Here is a 20,464-nt window from a genome sequence, read left to right as displayed (position 1 = left end):
TAGCCTTGACCTTCTCAGCTCAAGCTATCTTCCTGCCTCAGCCTCCCAAGTAGCTGGGACCACAGGTGCATGCCACCACACCCACCTAATTTTTAAGACCACTTTTATCTTGCTGCATTTCTGTAAACATTAGGATAAATGGGCTTAGTGGAAATTTTAGTTAATTTGGAATTTTTATGAAAAAGAATGCCAGATAAGGGAATGTATCATATTAGATCATAAGATATGAAGAAGGGAGGATAATAAGAAATTTTCATAAAAATAGATATGGCACATCTATATTTCTTATATTCTATGGTCATCAACAATATTCCTCAGCTTTACCTTTGTCCCAAATGGAACCAAGTGGGGTATGGATGGTTAAAATAATCAACTTGAAATTACTGCATACTCACAATATATTTATTCAGTTGCAAGTAAAGAAATGAGTACCGATAACTTAACAAAATAATTTACTGGGTTAGCTCACAAATGTGGAAGGTTGGAGAAACCAGGCTTCCGTATCTCTAGGAGGTCAAGGTAGTAGGACTGACAGAGGTCTCTTCAGTGCACTTTCATGGGGATCCGTAAACTCCGCAGATTTTCCTTTCCTTATATAGCATTTCACTCAGATTTAGGCATTTCAATCAAGACTCAGAGTCCTGAAAGCCTACTGGCTTCTCTTGGGTTAGATACCCTTTATTGCTCAAGGTCAAGGAAACTTAATTAACAGTCCCACAAGCCCTCTAGCCATGGGACTGATCTACATCCTCAAAAAGGAAGTTGAGCACCATTACAAAAAAGGAGAAATGAAGGCTAGCCTATTCATAAAATCACCTTACGCAGTACAGAATATCAGAAAAAGAGCTGGTGAGAGGCACCTAGGGAATAGAGGAAGCCACGGGAGGAGGGTACTAGAGTGACAGAATACAGGAAATCACTAAATGGCAGTTTTAACTGTGTTCTGTTGACACTACATGTATCTTAAACTCTGAGTTGATGACAGATCAGAAGCTGTTAGTCATCACTATAAAAACTTGCCTTTCTAGTCAGAGTTGATGTGCATGGGAACTTTGTATTTCCAAGGTTTGCTCTCTTAAATATTTACTGTGAGAATTTCTTTGGCTCTTGTCCTACATCCTGAAATGTCACCGAAGGCAGGGCATGGCAATGCAAGGTAGGGCGGAGGTGTGTGGTGTAGAAAGGCATTTTTGTCTACTTAGGTTTGAAAACTGATAAGGGAGATAATTCTCTTCATCCTCCCCCATTGCCCGCAACCTCCCAGGAATACTGGCTTTATTCATGATTCTGGTGCTTTGTCTCTATAAATGTGTACTTTTCCTGAAGTGCTGTGATTGGAGCATTTGAATGAAGGACAATCTCGTATGCATTTGTCTTCACACAACCTCTTAGTCTCTTTAGATGTTTGGCTATTTCTATCATATCCTATCTAGTTTGAGGAGTTCAGACAATATTTTCTTTAAAGAGGATTCTGAACAGAAATTGTAAAGTACTAAATTGTCATTAGAAAGATCAGAATTGCATTGTTTACTTTTACAATAGAGTAGGTACCAGAGAGAGCAAATTTCCAATGGAGGGACATATTTGATTACTACAAAAGTTTCTGATTTGGAAGTTTGGATAATTCTGTTAACACAATCATATGGTTTGAGTGTCTAGATTTTATACCTACAGTTTTGTTCACTAATTGTAACATCTCTCTGTTTTTGATTATTAAATGTTGAAAGTTAATTTGTGTAAAGACTTATGCACGTGGTGACATGAGTTCTGCCCAGTGCTCTGAAATCAAAGTGAAGAAATAAATCCATGGAAGCCCAGGCAAATGATGGGTGTAGCTATGACTCTCTGAAGGTAGCCAAATGCCTTGTCATCTAATTAGGCTGTGTATGAATGGATAATTGATATTGATATTCCTACTGTCTTCAGACATTATCTGTTGAAACCACAGCCAAGTTCATGGTTTGGCAGAATCTGTGGGCAAAGACTCTGTTGCACCTGACAGTAAACCTGGCATAGTGAAGAGACATGGAAGGTACAGGTTAAGTGGGAGGCCCTGCTGGGGACCTGAAGGTTAAGCCTTGGATCTCCAAATCCATTGCCATGTAAACTGTTTAGGAAAAGAAGGAAAATTTTTCTTTTCTTTTCTTTCCTTTTTTTTTTTGTTGTTGTTGTTGAGACAGGGTCTCACTGTGTCACCCACACTGGAGTGCAGTGGTGCAATTACTGCTCACTGTAACCTCAAACTCCTGGGCTCAAGCCATCCTCCCACCTCAGCCTTTTGAGCAGCTGAGACTACAGCTGCACCACCACACCAGGCTAATTTTTGTATTTTTTTGTAGAGATAGAGTTTCACTATGTTGCCCAGGCTGGCCTTGAACTCCTGGGCTCAAGCCATTCCTTGGCCACCTGAAGTTCTGGCATTACAGGCATGAGCCACTGTGCCCAGCCCAAAGCTTTAAATAAAGTAAACACCATTTGGTTACCAACACTAGTAGAAATCAAAAACAAAAATAGACAAATTTTGCCTATGAAGTAAAAAATCCCTCCGCCAAAATAGACTAACATAGTCAAAACAATGCATGAACCAAGGAAATTTAATCCAATAATTCATGGATGCTTCAGTAGTAGAAAACATATATTTTATCATATTAAGAGTTATAAAGGGAAAATTGTATGACCATCTTCCTATACACTGGAAATACATTTGATAAAATGTAATAACAATTATTTATAATAACACTCAAAAATATAAAAATGCAAATTACTTTCTTAACTTCGTAAAAGAAATCCAACTAAGCACCAGAGGCAACATCATGGTATTTGAGGGCATTCCCACTAAAGTTAAGAACAAGACAAAAATGTATACTTTTGTTAATTGGTATTATTCTGTATGTACTGTTCAATGCAAAGACAAAAGAAGGAAATTAGGGGCCAGGCACGGTGGCTCATGCCTGTAATCCCGGCACTTTGGGAGGCTGAGATGGGTGGATCACCTGAGGTCAGGGGTTCAAGACCAGCCTGGCCAACATGGTGAAACCCCGTCTCTACTAAAAATACAAAAAATTAGCTGGGCATGGTGGTGCCTGTAATCCCAGCTATTCAGGAGGCTGAGGCAGGAGAATTGCTTGAACCTAGGAGGCGGAGGTTGCTGTGGGCCGAGATTGTGCCATTGCACTCCAGCCTGGGCAACGAGAGCGAAACTTTGATTAATCAGCCTATGTGCCTGACACTGGTCTTGCAGTACAACTGGAAACCAAAACAAGGTGGAGGATGTCCTGAATTAAGATGTTTTCACCTCATTGTATAACAGAGACAGCCAATAAATCTACCATTTGATTTAAAAAAAAAAAGGAAATTGGAAGTATAAAAATTTAAGACATATAAGGAGATAAAAAATTGTAACTGTAGGTGACTATATGACTGTATTGCATTGTGCATTGTATATACCCAAGAAAATCATCTGAAAATCCACCACAAATAGGAGAATTTTGTAAGGAAGTGGGATGTAAAATTAACATACAGACATCAATAGCTTTTAAGCATACAAACAGAAGACAAATAAATGACCCCAATTACAATATTAGCAGTGAGGATAAAATCTATAAAAATACAATACAATGAAATATTGAGGAACATTTTAAACACTAAGAACATAGATGGAGACTTGAACAAATGCAAAACATATTATGTTCTTAGAATGAGTTGACATCATAAAAGGTCAATTCTCCTTACATCAATTTTTAAATTTAACTCAGTCCTAATGAAAGCATCATCTGATTTCTTTTTGAACCAGAAAGGCTGATTCTGAAGTTCATATAGAACAGAAAACATGAATAGCTACAAAATATTGCAAAAGGAGTGTAATTATAAAGACAGAAAAAGCCCCATTAGAGATTAAAATATGGTAAAAGGACTTTTATAAAAAAGATTCTGTGATGAAACAAATGTGGTAATGATGTGTGAATAGACAGACCAATGGAACAGAATAGAATATCCATATACACCTAAGAATTAGGAATTTCAACCGGCTTTTCATCTCCAAAACGGTACACGACATTTATACTGTAAGAAATGCGAGTTGAGTGAGCCAAGATCGAGCCACTGCACTCCAGCCTGGGCGACAGAGCGAAACTCCGTCTCAAAAAAAAAAAAAAAAAAAAAAAAAAAAAAAAAAAAAAAAAAGAAAGAAATGCAAGTTGAAACTATGATGAAATGCTATTTTAAAACCAAGAAATTTGCAAAAATCCAAAAGTTTCACAACACATTCAAAATCCTGGAGACAATATGAATTAGCTCAATGCTCTTGAACTTAATTTGGTAATACCTGGCCTCAATGATCCTCCCAACTCAGCTTTTTCAGTATTTTCTGAAATTACAATTACAAATGTATATTCCCTTTGACTCAGCAATTCCTCTTTTGGATTTTACCTAACAAATATGCCTATAAGCAAAAAGATATATGAATATGTAAGGTTTTTCACTGCACATTGTTTTCCATTAAAGCCACAGGGACTGGTCGAACAAACTAAGATAAAGTCCCATACTGGAATACAGTGCAGAAGTAAGAAATGAATAAGGAAGATCAGTATGCATTGATGTGGAAGATCTTCCAGATATTTGTCAAGTGAAAGAGAACAAGGCACATACCAATGTATATAATACGCTATTTTTTTGTGTGTAAAAAATAGGGGAAATCTATATTTGAGTTTGCCAGTGTACGCATAAAGAAACTTTAGAAGGCTATACAAGAAACAAGATGCATTGGTTACCTGTGGAGGAGATAAGGCTTAGATGGGAAATAGGTAGACAGGGGACTGTTTATCTTTTGTCTTTTTTTCATTATGAACCATGCAAGTGTTTTTGCCTATTCAATAAGTAAATAAATAAGCAAGCATACAGCCATATGTATACATCCTATGTACTTATAAAAATGACTAAGGATGCTGTCTATGTATTGATAGGGAAAAATCTCTCAGGATGTTATGTGGACAAAGGAAGGTGGGGAATGTAATGTATAATATACTACTTTTTTATGAAAAAGAGAGACATTGAAAATATTTGCTTGGTTTTGCTTATAAATGCATAAAGAAACTGGAAAAATACTCCAGTTGGTGAACATTGTGATGTGCTGCCAGTTCCATTCCAGGCCTCCTTCAGGAATGACAGAGTCCTTGCCCCAGCTGTTGAGAATGCTGCCAGCCCTTATGGGGATAGATTGCCTCCTTTGAAGGGAGCCGCCTCACCTCAGATCACCACCCATTCCTGGGTAGCCACATCCAGTGCATGATCAACATGGAAGTGTGGATGGGCAGCTCCCAGCACCCAGCTCAGCACATCTCTGAAGGGTCATCCCAACTTTAGAAATCCCCTTCTTTATAACTGCAAGGTTATCTGCAGCTGATCTTCTCCCTATGCCATCTGTGCCCTTCCATAGGCATCAACTCGAAAGCATTCCTAATCAGTCTACTTCTTGCTAGGAATCTGCTTCCTAGGGAACCCAAGAAACTAAAAACTAAGAAACTAAAATTAGTGGTTCTCTGTGGTTGAGCAGGGTGGGAATCTGGTGAAGGTGGACAAGGTTGAGAAGGCTATATTTCACTTTATGCCTTTTTATAATTAAAAAAATTGTACCATGTGTCTACATCATTTATTCAAATTATAAATGCAAATGTATTTGTTAACTTGCTATGTCAGTGATATTTTATGCTTTTCCATGTATGTCTTTGGAGAACCTTTTTTTTTTTTTACTTTAGGAGGAGATATTTTAACCCCAAGTGCTGTGCCCTACCACACTCTAAATAAGATTTTCTTTTCTGTTTGTTTTTGTTTAGGACCTGCAGAGAAACGCCTCCTGATTTTGTCTTACAATGGAACATAAAAAGTCGCCTGACGGTGGATGGGGCTGGGTGATTGTGTTTGTCTCCTTCCTTACTCAGTTTTTGTGTTACGGATCCCCACTAGCTGTTGGAGTCCTGTACATAGAATGGCTGGATGCCTTTGGTGAAGGAAAAGGAAAAACAGCCTGGGTTGGATCCCTGGCAAGTGGAGTTGGCTTGCTTGCAAGTAAGTGGATAAATTAATGCCTCTCTTTACTCTTTAATCATTTAATTACATTTACTACATCATGAACATTGTGCAAGGCAGAGAGGGCTTTCTTTTCAAAGTATAACATATCTTTTCCTGCCTTCATTGCAATGATTGTACTTTCACTATAATAAATCAGTGTGAAAATGCAGGCACTCCCTAAGATGTTAAATCATCCATCCATTCATTCATTTCTTTATTCATTTATTTTCTACGATGTGCCGGGCATTGAACTAGATGCTGGAAATGAAAAGATAAACAGCAAACACATGGTTCCTGCCCTTAAGAGGCTCATAGTCTTGTAAGATTCACACATATATAAGTAAGAATGAGTCAGGGAGATGAAGGTAGTGATCCAGGTATGCTCAAGGTACATTGGTAAGGACCAAAGGACAAAATGGCTCTCAGCAGCCTTCTAGGCAGCTTCTACATGGCTTGTGATTACTCTTCTCTGTTTCAGATACACTGTGGTCAAATCACATGTCCTGTGGTCATGAGAACTTCACAAGAAAAAGCTGACATAGCAAAGAGTCTCACAAAATCCAATCCAATCCAATCACAAAATTAAAATCCTCATTAAGGATTTTAATATAGTGTTATGTATAAGACATATGTGATATATTTTGTGTGTCTCCAAAAGTGATGTTCTTGATGAACAGTTACATATGATGTAATAGTGATTCCTGTCATCTTTAGAGAGAATAGTAGAGACTTTTTATTTTCCTTTTCACCATTAAAATCATATGCCACTTGAACTTCTAGAGTCATAGTTTGAACTCTGCAGTAATATTTAGTGACCATTATTCCAACATATTTGGAACTATTTAAGCAGAACAGATGGTGATCTAGATAGGGTCAGTAGCCCTGGGGTCTCTTCCTGTGTGCTATGAACTCACCATTATTCATTGAGTAAATCACAATCTCTATTCTTATGGGGAAAATAAGGACATTAAATATGATTTGTAAGGTATTTTTCAGCTCTAAAATGGTTTCATGAAAAATGCATTAGTCATTCCTTCTTTTAAATATGCTTCTCTCCTGAATTTTAAAGGGGATGTCTTTCAAAAAAAGCAATGCCTCCAATTGTTGTATTACCTTGTTAAACTATAAACAAGAAAAAAAGGCTTAAAAAACAATGCAGGATCATCTTGCTATGTCAGATAAGATGATTAAATATAAGTAAACAAATAAAAATAATATTGCCATTATGAGCTCAAGGGAAACAGGGAAAGTTTGCCTTAGATTTGTTTGATAGAGTTTCTCAAAATAAAGATTGTTTGTAAAGCCACCAAAGTACAAGTGGATGATAATTGATATGTTAATAATGTGATTTGAATGTATTGATTTCTAAAATAAGACCTGTAGTGGGGAGGAAATAATTTTTTTAATGTTCTCTAATTAGTCACCATTTCTATTAGCAAATACTAAGTTAAACAGAAATGTAATTACTTTGGCTTCCAGCAAGGGTCAAAGGATAATTAAAATGCTGACTCAATTAGCACATACTTGAAGAATGAAGCTTCTTTTCACAAGTCTGTCCAGGTTGGAGTAGAGGGCTGAGGCAAGCCGAGATCTCCTTAAGGATGGGCATTGGTGGTCAGAGCTGAAGCTGACTGTTTTTGACAATTCAACTGCAGCTCTACACGTTTTCCAAGTTTCTAGGTGGATGATAACTCATCTCAAGAGCCGGGAGCAGCCCTCTTTACTCTTAGGCAGAACTGGCTACATAATTTGCAGGCCCCAGTGCAAATTTAGTGACAGCAGAGCAAATTTAGTGACAGAATTTAGTGACAGCAGAGCACTAAACCAAGTGTGGGATCCTTCTAAACACTGGGCCCTGTGCAACTTGCATAGTCACAAATCCAACAAGCCAGCCCTGCTTGTAGGGACCAGAGAGTTAGGGCATCTTATCAAAATTCTGGGAGACAACAAGTACTTGAAGGAGCTTGAGGGTGGAGTCAGAAGCTAATTCAAGTCCTGGCTCTACCACCATTGAGCTGACTGACCTTATGCAAGTCACTTAACCTCTCTAGGTCCAATGCCTTTAGCTAGATGAGGAAGCAATTGCACCTGGTGAGCAAAGCTTTTAAAGATGAGCATAGAAAAATGAGGGCAAATAATTCAAGAATGAAAAGTGGTGGGGAAAAAAAAGGATGGCTAAATAGCTACAACTTACACCTGCGTGTGTGTGTATATATACATACACATATACATATACGTATATATATACACTTTAGATATTGTGTACAAGTTTCAGCATAGCTGGCTCCATTGAACATATTGTATTTGATGTTATCCTCTTTGGGTTCCTCATAGCATAAATTAAGATGCAAACCCTGAAACAGTGTTTATATAGTATTAGCAAGCAGTGTCTGGCAGTGTGCAAGTCACATTGACCATCAGCTTTATGACAACTTTGCTCTACAGAGAAACAAGTGGATCATTAGTACCTTGGAAGTGGAATAAGTATTTTCATGTTGGTGACTCAAATGGTTATCAGTGGTTCTTAGCCAGGGAGATAATTAGGATCATCTATGGGACCATTTCAGCATATAATTGCGTGGATTTGACACGCAGACATTCTAATTCATTTGGTCCATGATGGGGCCTAGATTCATGAATTATTATTATTATTATTATTATTATTATTTGAGATTGGGTCTTGCTCTGTCACCCAGGCTGGAGTGCAGTGGTGCTATATTGGCGCACTGCAACCTCGACCTCCCGGGTTCAAGTGATTCTCCCAACTCAGCCTCTTGAGTAGCTGGGACTACAGGTGCATGTCACCATGCCCAACTATTTTTTTCTTATTTTTTGTAGAAACAAGGTCTCACCATGTGGCCCAGGCTGGTCTCAAACTCTTGGGCTCAAGGGATTCTCCTGCCTCAGCCTCCCAAAGTGTTGAGATTACAGGCATAAGCTACTGTGCCTGGCCTCATGAATTTTTTAAGGTCCCCAAAGTGATTTTTAGTTAGGAACTACCACTGGCTTAAGCCCTCTATATTTAAATTTTAATCTTTCACTTTTTGATAACTCTCTGATATATGATTTGCTTTGACATTTTTAAAATAAAGAGAACTATTGTAGATTTCTTCTTGTGTGTGGCACTACTCATGCCGTGTAAATCATGAAAAGTAAATTGTCTGTAAAACCTGCAAAAGAAAGGGACCATTCAGGATGAAAGATGAAGACAGTTCTTGGAAGTATGGGTGGGAGAGGGAGCTGGAACCTTGCCAAGACTGTGCCTAAGCATGTGAAACATAAAGTCCTACTCCTGGGCTTTGGCAAACCTAGATTTGGACAGTAGCTCATAATAGCATATTACAACTGTGAAAAGGCATGAAATTCTGGACTTTATACTCTTCATAATCTTAATTCCTAATTCGTTTTCCTTGAGACTTAAATAATTGAGAAGAAAATACTTCTTCCCCTTGCTTGAATTCTTTGTTTGTCCAGATAATCCCTGGGATGAATAAAGCTGGGTAGGAAGGATCCTACCCTCCTGGGTTATACATTGTGAATGAGCTCATCCTCATTACATATATTCCTAGGGTCTCTGAGCTAGGGATGCCAATATAGAAAACACCATCCATGTTTCTAAAAGGTTTGTAGTCTCAGGGAAGAGACAGAAAAAAAAGGTAACTAATAATTTGAGAATTCACAAATATCAAGGAGAATAGCAATGGCAAAACAATCTCTGAGGTTTTAGAGGGATAGCCTTTGAGGAAGCTATTGAGATGGGCCAGATAGGAAGATGGACTTTCATAGGCAGATAGACAGGGAGAGGGAAGTCCATGCAAATTACCTTTATGCAGAGGCCTGGATTTGGTACTGCAGAGGCTGTGTTCTCATGGAGTAAATTTGGCTGGAAAGGAGGGATTGTGTTGGGAGGTGTGTCGGTCAGTTTTATGTTTCAGCTTGGCTAGGTTACATTCTCCAGTTGTTCAAACACCAATCTAGGTGTTGCTGTGAAGTTATTTTGTAGATGTGAATAAAGTGCATAGTCACTTAACTTTAAATAAGGTAGCTTATCCTAGAAAATCTAGGTGGATTTGGCTCAATTGTTGAAAGGCTTTAAGAGCAGAAATGAGCTTTCCCAAAAGAAGAAGTTCTGCTTGTAATTGTAGCTGCAGCCTATCCCTGAGAGTTCCAACATGCCCTTCCTAATGGCCTCCTCTGCAAATTTTTGACTTGGTTAGCTAGGCAGGTATTGTCTGGCTGCCTAGTATGGTTGTGCCAAACGTGTAAGCCAATTCCTTGCAACAAATGTCTTAATATATGCTTCCTACTGGTTTTGTTTTTCTGGTTGAAACTTGACTGATATGGGAGGAATGGAAGGTAACTGAACTAGAGAGCTATCATGGCCTTGCATTGTTTTAAGATGAGCTAACACACCCTTTGGCTAGATATTGTTCTCCAAATTCAAGGAAACGGTGGTTCTGTTTCTCACACTACCCAAGTGCTGAAACAGCAGGAAATAGCACGGAGATCTAGTCTGCAGTTTTGTACTCAAAGCAGATTTGAGAGTCCTTGCCCTCTCCCTTTTGTCTTCACTTCCTCCAAAGGTGTTCAAACTCATAACACGAGTCAGTAAACGCATCACCATGTTAATATAATGAGTCAGTATGGCCAGGCCCACTTGCTGAATGAGTTATGAGTGCTGGCAGAGCTGGGTTTGGGCATTACCCCTAAGCACTGTTAACTCCTTCAAGGAGTACTGAATTCCTGCTTCTCTTAAGGATTCTGTTGCATTGGCAGGTTCCCAGTGTGCTAGGCAGTTTTAAGATTGGTAGGAATAAAGACCAGGTTTTGGTTAAGCTTTCTGCCATCTCTAAATACCACCAAACCCACTAAAATGAAAGGCAGTCAGGGTATATGAGATCAACAATTTGAGTGGGTGTGGCTCCTTAGTGCCTTTTTCTTTCTCAAGGAGATGAACTTGAGATTTATAGTCTTTGCTGGAGCAAGGATTGAGGAACCTGCAATTTGGAGGAGCTCACACCTTGGGCTCCCTGAATTTTAGGTGGAAAGGTAGGACCTTCACAGGCCCAACTGATCCACTCTGTTAGGAAATCCTTGCTGCATGGCGGGTCCATAACCCGGTTACTACTATATTCTGTTTCTCACTGTAGCATCAGCCAACTTATGTATTCACTGCAGCAGACCTGGCCATCCTTCTATGCCTGGGACTCTCTGAAACTTTTTAGGAAAAAGAAGTGTGACACAGGAAGGGGAACATCACACTCTGGGGACTGTTGTGGGGTGGGGGGAGGGGGGAGGGATAGCATTGGGAGATATACCCAATGCTAGAGGGCGAGTTAGTGGGTGCAGCGCATCAGCATGGCACATGTATACATATGTAACTAACCTGCACATTGTGCACATGTACCCTAAAACTTAAAGTATAATAATAATAAATTAAAAAAAATAATAAAAGTAGCTAAACTTTAAAAAAAAAAAAGTGCGTGGAGGTTGAGTTTATTTCCTAAAGGGAATAATTTCATTCCCAAAACTATCCTATAATAAATTAAAAACTGAAAAATCACGTTATGTTTCTGTTCCCTCCATTTAGAATAGATGTTCATCCCTTTTGTTGACATAACCATACTTCGCAGCCTAGTTCAAGGCTTAGTTCTGTGGCCTTGGTTTTTCTTCCTCTTATGAAATCCCCAAACAAGCCGTCTGAACCTTTCTTTTGGTGCTTTTGGCCTTGGGTTTTATTTTAACCCTTGATGCGAGTTTGTTTTGCCTCTTGTCTAAGTCCTCGATTGTGTTTGATTTCTCTGTGTCCTTTTCTAACATGATATGAGATTCTAGTACTGTGCTGTCCAGTAGGGTGGGCACATGTGGCTACTGGGCACCTGAAATGTGGCTTATTCCAGTTTAGATGAGCTATAGGTATAATAAACACACACTGCGCTGGGTGTAGTGGCTCATGCCTGTAATACTTAGAGCTTTGGGAGGCTGAGGCAGGAGGATCACTTGAGACCAGGAGTTTAAGACCAGCCTGGGCAACATAATGAGACCCTGTCTCTATAATTTTTTTTTTTTAATTAGCCAGGAGTGGTGGTAACTTGGGAGGCTGAGGCAATAGTGGCTTCTAAACACCGATACTGACAACAATAATATTGGCTCTTGAACACTAATACGCAGGCAGTGGTAAGTTCGGGAAAAACTTTCACCAAAGGCAAAATGAATATAAAGGCAATGATAGATGAAATGTATGAGTGTGTGTGTGTGTGTGTGTGTGTGTGTGTGAAGTTCTATTATCTTCTTACTGTCTTGCATTTTATTCCGGAATTACATCCTTCTCACTATTTGCTTATTTAAACATTTCTTCTTCTCTAATTAAGCAGTAGTAATAATAGATGGTTATTACTTTTTTTTTTTTTTTGAGACAAGAGTTTTGCTCATTGCCCAGGCTGGAGCACAGTGGCGTGATCCCAGCTCACTGCAACCTCCACTTTCCCGGTTCATGCAATTCTCCTGCCTCAGCCTACCGAGTAGCTGGGATTACAGGCATGTGTCATCACACCTGGCTAATTTTTGTATTTTTAGTAGAGGCAGGGTTTCGCCATGTTGGCCAACCTGGTCTTGAACTCCTGACCTCAGGTGTTCCACCTGCCTTGGCCTCACAAAGTGCTGGGATTACAGGCTTGAGCCACCATGCCCGGCCAGTTATTATATTTTTAAAGTATCTTGTGAAAATAAAACATTAGGAACCCTCGCCCCTTTTTCCCCCCTTTTTTTCCCTAAAATTGTTCAGGTTCAAAGGTGTGGAATCACTGGTTCATGTCACAGGTAAACTAACTTTTGTTCCAAAGTTCCCTTCTGCAAAGTTTTCACTTTGCATTGTAAGAAATCTCCTGAAAGTAGCCCTTTGATTTAATCTGTCTCTTGAAACTCATCCAGTGCTGAGGAATAATAGATGGTTTATCATCTTGAGGCCTTGCACAGTTACTACAAAGAGCTAAATACATAAATATATCACATTTTGCAGATGTGACTTGATGGTCACTTTGATACATTTTGTCTTGTTATTGCTGAAATATGAGGCTATTGTGTTTTAAATCTATGTGAATAGAATCTATAAATAAACCCAGGTTCTAAGGATAAGGGTAAAATAATTTTGCTCTAAACTATTGAACACCAAGTGATTATAAATTTTATGTTTTCATCTAACATAAGTTCATAAAGCTATGTTATCTATAAGACATTAACAAAAGTACCATTACCAGTGGTGAATCCATACAGGTCTGCAGCAGACTTGATCCTTGCTTCCTTGGAGGAAAGAATTCCGCCAGGGGGCAGAAGTGGGTTTAAAGCAGAGAAAGAGACCAAGGCAAGTTTTAGAGCCGGAGTGAGAGTTTATTAAAAAATTTTAGAGCAGGAGTGAAAGGAAGTATTTACACTTGGAAGAGGGCCATGTGGGCAACTTGAGAGATTCAGGTACCCCATTCAGCCCTTGACTTGGGGTTTTACAAGTTGGCATGGTTCTGGGGTTTTTCCTTCTCTCTTGATTCTTCCCTCATGGTTGGCTGTTGCTCAACTGCCGCATAGGCAGTGTTGGTCATTTGGGAGGGTGACCACGTGCATAGTGTGTTTACTGAGGCTGTGCTCATGCTCCGTAGGGGCAGTTTTCCTTTACCAGTCAAATGCCCCCAGAGGAAGGTCGTACATCCACCATTTTGCCTCTTAGTGAGCATGCCAGAGTCCACTTGTCCAACTCCTGAGATCTTATTGGGAAGCTGCTGATCACCAGCTCCAGGTGTTTTCTGTCTACTGGGAGACTCTCTTCCCCTGGTGTTGGCTGTGGCCAATTATCATTTCAGAAAAACAGTTTAATAAACATCTGACCATCACCTGATGGTTACTGGAAATTCCTGGGTGAGGCGAGGGCTCTCCTGCCCTGCTCATGTCTGCCTAACTACCTACTCTAACAGTACCTTGATGTTCTTTACTAGTAATTTGATTTCTAGGAAAAAATTAAGATCCCAATTGAACTATTTCTCAATCAGGGAGAATGCTGGTCTGACTTTGGCCTTAGACCTGTCATTGGCTAGCTATGGACTCTTGGTCAAATCACATGATCTTTCTGAGTTCCAGTTTCACCATTTTTAAATTGAGGTGTTTAGACCGTTTTCAACTTCCAAAATTTCAGCTCTAAAATTTTTTGTCTTTAGTCTCTGACCTAACGATATATTTCTCTAAATCAGCAGCAGATGGCAGTGTGAAAGTAGAGAATTTTAAAACCTGTTTCCATTTGCTGTTTCCACTGTAAGAGAATTTCTGTTCATTTTTTCCTAATGCTTAAATTGTTCTTCAAAAAAAATCATTTGTTAGGCAAAAAAAGTGACTTAAGAATTTATCACATAGTTGATAATGATGCTGTATATTTCATACAGCAGTGGCTTTGGTTGTACATGCTATGAAAATTATTACTCCTCCATCTTGCCCCCACACTCCCAGGCTCTGAGGCTTCCTCATGGAATTAGCATGCATTAAAGAGCATAAAGTCCTATTTTGAGGATGAAACTTGAAACTTTTCAAGTATGCCAGGAATAATCTCTGTGTGTTTCAATTCCAATGTGTTGTAAAATTTGTGAACACTGAAACTCAATGTCAATGTAGTTTGGTAACAACAGAGAAGGGTCATGCCTTATGCTGTCAGACATTCATTTGTAAAATTAGACTCTTAAAACTGTTTCTATTTTTGAAGTATCTAAGTATTTCTCATTGGGTGTACAGACAGCCCAACTATTGGATGATAAATTTGGTCTTTCAAATGGATTTTCCTTTTAAAATACTGGCACAGAATATTTCCCTCTATTTGTCATGCAAATGTATCAGTCTCCTCTTCTGCGCTGACTCACACAAGAGGGCCTGAAAATGTGAGGGTCCAATTTATGGCCAGGAAGGAATGTGGGAGAGCCTTAAGCATCAGGAGCTATGATCTCAGTGTATCTCAGGGGCCATAAACTGGTCTTAAATATGTGTATAAGAAGTTCTCTGGTATTGGGAAGAATGTAAGAGCATAGTGCATGGGTTATTGGAACCTACCTCTGTCATTTACAAACAGTGAGACCATGATGGATTCCATTGTTTCTCTGAGGTTGCTTCAAAAAGTGGTAAAAGACACATACATACAGAAAAGTGTATGTATCATGACAGTATAGCTTGATGAATGCTCATGAACTGAATACACTCATATAATCATTACATTCATGCCAAGAACAAGAACATGAGCAATACCCCACAAGTTTGGCTTTGCGCTCTTCTGATTATAACTCCCCAGCCCCTACTAAAGATAGCCAGTATCCTGACTTCTAACACAGATTAGTTTTGCTTGTTTCTGTAGTTTTTATAATTGAAAGTATATGGGTTGTACTTTTTATGTTGGATGTCTTTCATTTACATTGTGTCTTTCATTTACATTGTGTTTGTGTGATACACCCTTAATGTGTGTAGTTGTAGATCATTTTCACTGCCATATAATTATGTATATAACTCTAGGTGTTTATGTGGAATTGAATTCCACATAGAATTGAAACTTCTGGGTTTTACAGCGTGTTGTGTTCGGCTTTAGTAAACACTGCCAGCAGTGTGTGAGAATTCTGTTCCTACCGCTTTCTTGCTAACAGTATTGTCTGTCTTTAGCCATTCTGGTAGGTGTGGTTTTTGAAAATTGGAGATCAACTTGAAAGGTTGTCAACTCAGTTCAGATATACTTCTCTTTGCTTTCAAATCCTTGGTCTTTCTTCTACCATTGACTTGAACAGCTTCTTTGAGCTTCAGTTTCCTTCCATGTTAAATGAGACTGTTGGGCTAAATAACCCTTAACGTCCTTTTATTTCTAGTACATTAAGTTCTGTACTTCTGAGTACAGTCCTAGTAGGAAAGAATTTCACTATCACTTAAATTCTGTTACATGAGCTGTTGCCCACTTATGTGTAGAACAATTCCAGGTGATGGTCACTTTTGCCTGTCAGTCAACAGGGCACAGTAACACAGTCAGGTGGGTACTATTATAATTCCCGTTTTCAGATGAGGAAACTAAGGCACAGAATGATCAAATAAGTTGCCCAAGACCGAATAGCTACCAAGTAGTAGGGCTAGAATTTGAATAAAATCTGACTCCAGAACCTCCATTTTACCTATGTGATAATATCATCCTTTAATTTCATTATCAAAAAGAATGGGACTAACAGTAGTATCCACATCCCAGGGCTGCAGTAAGATGAAAATGAGATGAGATTGTTCATGTGAGCTGCCTCATATAGTGTCTGCATATCATAAATATTCAGTGCATTTTATTTTTGTTGTTTTATGGTGGAAAGAATCATTTTGAACTTAAGATGGATGGATCATATGATAATAAGTGAAGGTTTCATTTCTTTTTTTAGGTCCTGTCTGCAGTCTCTGTGTCTCATCTTTTGGAGCAAGACCTGTCACAATCTTCAGTGGCTTCATGGTGGCTGGAGGCCTGATGTTGAGCAGTTTTGCTCCCAATATCTACTTTCTGTTTTTTTCCTATGGCATTGTTGTAGGTAAGGAACCTCATCACTATGACTTTCCTAACCTTCAAGAGATACACATCATTTCACCAGTGCCAGGTTTATGATCCAGTTAATGTAAAGGAGTGAAAATGCTCACTAATAATTTACTTTCAATAACCACTTCTCCAAAAACTGTTGCTTTAGTGAAAAAAACCTGCCCAGTGAATCAAAATGTTTGAAAGAACAAACAATCCATACTCTGTCTCCTTGCAAGGCACAGGGAAGTTTTTCATCTCAGCCCTTGTCTCTCTATAGCACGTATGGGAAAAGTGAGAGGGGAACATAAAACTTGGGTGTTATTGACATCTGTCACTTCTCACTAAATTATGAAGTGGCCCTTTTCCTATTGGTCAGTCAAGCAAGATTCTTTGAAGCTGTTTGTGTTCACAAACAGCTGTTTGCATTCCATAGCATCTGTTGCTGTGGACCCAAGTCAAAAGCCACAGCACAAGTAAAAAGTAGATTTGAAAGCATGTATTACTATTTTTTTTAGAGATAAGACATAAGTGAAGAAAGCTGAGTGGTGGGATGATACTGGTTACAGGGGAGGAAAGCATAGGAGGCGCAGGGCCTTAGAGTACTGAAAATTCGGGAAGATATCCTTGTCATGTCATTACACTAATTGGGTTCAGCGTTAAAAATCACCAAACTTGGTATTTCTAGGGGCTGTTGGTAGGGACTTAGAAAAAGATGGTCTCCAGCTTTCAAGTTTCTTCTTAATGCCTGAAAGGAGCTAATTTTATTGACTATCACTATTCCTTTTTTCTGCCTGGAAATATTTCTCCAATAATAAATAATAGAAAATGTAGCAACTAATATTCACTGTGTACTTATCATATGATAGGGACTGTGCTAAATGCTTTATATGATCTCATTTCCTCTTCACAAGAACCCATTTTACAGAGAGGGAAAGTGAAGCTCAGAGAAGTAAAAATATTACTAACTAAATTAACAAAGCTAGGAGACTTCGTCTGACACTTAGAGACGCTCAGTCTGACACTCAGTAGTCCATTTACATGGGATTTGATATTGGCTTAGGCTTACACTTATGGCTATTGCCGCTGATGGTGGAGTTACAGGGCTTTCACTTGGTTTTCCTCACTATGATGATGTTGTAGGGAATGATAACTCTTATTGCTTTGTCCAAGGGACCAAAGAACAATGTAGGGAGTTCTATCAGCTCTTGTGTATATGTGCTATAATTAAATATCAGGGACTGGAGAAAGGACCATTGGCTGGGCAGTTGGGGCATAATCCCATATATTACCTGCCCCATGTAAGCCCACTCTAAGGGGAAGCCATGCAAACTCTTCATGTCTCTAACAACAATGTTCAAAATGTATTTCACTTTCCTCAGTGTACAGTTACTTAAATAGATGGCATAGTTCTCTCTGGGGAAAGACTCACGTTATCATTCCATATATACCAACTTGTCATCATGTTTGTTGCAGTGTCCTTGCTCCTAGAGTCCTGGCCTTTCCTTCATTTAGTGGATTCTGGGTCAGAAAACAGGCTCAGGTCTGAGGACGTACATAGCTCTGATTTGGCAATAGGTTCTGATTCTCAGTGACTAAGAGGAAACTGTCAGCTCATGGAGGGAGCACTGGACTTCAGGTCAGCAGACACAGGTTCTGTGAGTTTGAGCAAGCTCCTTCATCTCCACGAATGACTGTACCCTCCCTCATCTGTGAAGGCAGGCTAAGAAACCTACCTCGTGTGGGTCTTGTGAGGACTAAATGATGTCAAGCAAGATAACAATAAAATAAAGAGTTGAGTTAGATTTCAATTAATAAAAATATCTCTCACCACGGTAATTATTGGGGACCTGTGAGTTACTGCTTGCTGGCAAATTATTAATATTTACCACCATGGTTGATTTCTTCACAGTTTTATTTCATCAGTAGGCTCATAGTATAGGGCTCATGGAATGTTTGTGGGATAAATAAATGGGATAATAATGAACACTGGCACTTTCATTCTGTTATCATTTGAAATAGAGTATCAAATTGAAAAAAAAGTGACAGGAAATTATTACACAGTCTAAAATCTCATTCCTGTATCATGAGCTCTTTAGAAAAATAAGAAGGGTTCAGTCTAATGGTAACATTTGTAAGATGCAATTCTGTGCAGAATCATTTTAGTATAACATTTAAAGTTTAGAAGTTGCTGTTTCAACTTTTTTGGCATTGACACTTAGTAACCTGAAATGTCTTTTTTTCATGTCTTCAATGCTTAACCTTTGACACAGCTCTGACAACGAAATCACAGAAAGCATGTAACTTTGCATTATTTACAATAAAACCGCCTCCAAAGGCTTTCAGAAATAGTCTTAGTTAAGGGTGACACTTTTTGGCTTCACAAAATTGATTGGTTAGAAACAGTTCTTATTTCATGTTTTGAAGTGTCCTCTGTGTAGTAATGACAACTATATAAATTAATCCAACTCATGTCTTAGATTTTGAGAGTATTTTTTTCCCCATAAATGACATAAAAGGGCACTCTATTTTTAAAGGGTTATTTAAAGTCTAGTTGTTTTAATCTCTCTCATTTCATTAATAAGACTCTGTGTGCAATCATGGATAATCATCTGAGTCATGGGTTAAGTGCTGATTTCCTAAAATGTTTATGCAGTGTATTTGTTAAATTCATGTATTCTTTTAAATCATAGTCCAGGTAGCTATTTTAAGTAAGGAAAATGACCTTAATAATTCACATAATAGGCCATAGTTAAAATTCAATTATTAGACTATGGCTTATTTGTTGTTTTAGAGTGATCCTCAAGAACAGATAATGTTGTGGAAGAAAAGCATAAAGTAAATGACTGAGGGCCAACGGAGAATTATATGAAAAACAAACTGGGGTTGTCAGATTCTTAAAAGGGAAGAAAATATTAAGCTAACAAACGAGAGCCTTGGAGATGATCTGGAGATAAATATTACCCTTGGGATTCAGGAAGAGAAATTTAGTTGCAACATTTTTTTTGTTGCTAATTATAAAATAATTTCAAATTTACAGAAAAGTGGAGAATAGTATAGCAAACAACCATATGCTCACCAATAGTTGTCAGTATTTTGTTGTATGTGCTTCCTTTTTTTGGTGAAAGTATTTTAAAGTAAAGACATTACTACATTTTACTTCTAAATAAGGTAATATGCACCTCTAAAAGATGAAGACTTACAGATATAAATTTCACTGTGGTGAGATGATATGAGAACCCCACAGGGCCTTCATATTGCAGACTGGGTTGTGCAGGCTAAACTCTAACAAAATAGCTTTGAGTGATCAAGTGTATTTTAAAAAGTTGTTTAGAGGACTTAGAAGAGGAAGAACACTGAGCTGGGGGCAAGGACTTGGAAAAGGCATAGATCTCTAAGGGGCAAACTTGATCAAATTTGCTATTTGGTATGTGAATTTAGCCATTTTCTTTCTTTCTCCATAATCTCTTAATTTACATTGGCGTTATTCATTCATGCTTTAGAAATTGGATACTTTTTTACTGGACCCTGATCTTAAGGTGGGTGTGGGGTGAAAAATGAGGCTGCCCAATGGTGTCTATTGGGGCTACACACATGGAAAGAATCTAGAAGTCTGTACTTGTAACAGTTTTAGCCAGTGAGTAATGGAATGTCTTATTGGACATACTTGTTTTTCCTTTTTTCTCTTGCATTGAAGTAATGCAGTGTCTTAATTTATGCAATGTCTTCTCATGCTTAGGTCTTGGATGTGGTTTATTATACACTGCAACAGTGACCATTACGTGCCAGTATTTTGACGATCGCCGAGGCCTAGCGCTTGGCCTGATTTCAACAGGTATATTTTCAAAA

At 38.5% G+C, this 20,464-nt stretch overlaps 1 protein-coding gene across 9 annotated transcripts in view; it reads left to right on the top strand.

The window, feature by feature from the left end:
- Positions 1–20,464, top strand: part of SLC16A9 (solute carrier family 16 member 9) — a 54,835-nt gene that overhangs the window by 18,457 nt on the left and 15,914 nt on the right. For 8 of the 9 annotated variants that reach the window (XM_055092827.2, XM_034930606.3, XM_055092826.2 and 5 more), the window contains 3 exons: positions 5,832–6,063; positions 16,488–16,631; positions 20,355–20,450. In XM_055092827.2, coding sequence (XP_054948802.1) covers positions 5,868–6,063; positions 16,488–16,631; positions 20,355–20,450 — 436 coding nt within the window. In that variant the 5' untranslated portion in view covers positions 5,832–5,867. The remainder of the gene's footprint in view (positions 1–5,831; positions 6,064–16,487; positions 16,632–20,354; positions 20,451–20,464) is intronic. The other variant, XM_008974655.6, reaches the window with a different exon arrangement.

The sequence above is a fragment of the Pan paniscus genome, chromosome 8 (assembly GCF_029289425.2).
Source record: "Pan paniscus chromosome 8, NHGRI_mPanPan1-v2.0_pri, whole genome shotgun sequence".
Lineage (NCBI taxonomy): Eukaryota > Metazoa > Chordata > Mammalia > Primates > Hominidae > Pan > Pan paniscus.
Note: the sequence above shows the minus strand (reverse complement) of the source record. Positions and strands in the feature narration are given on the sequence as shown.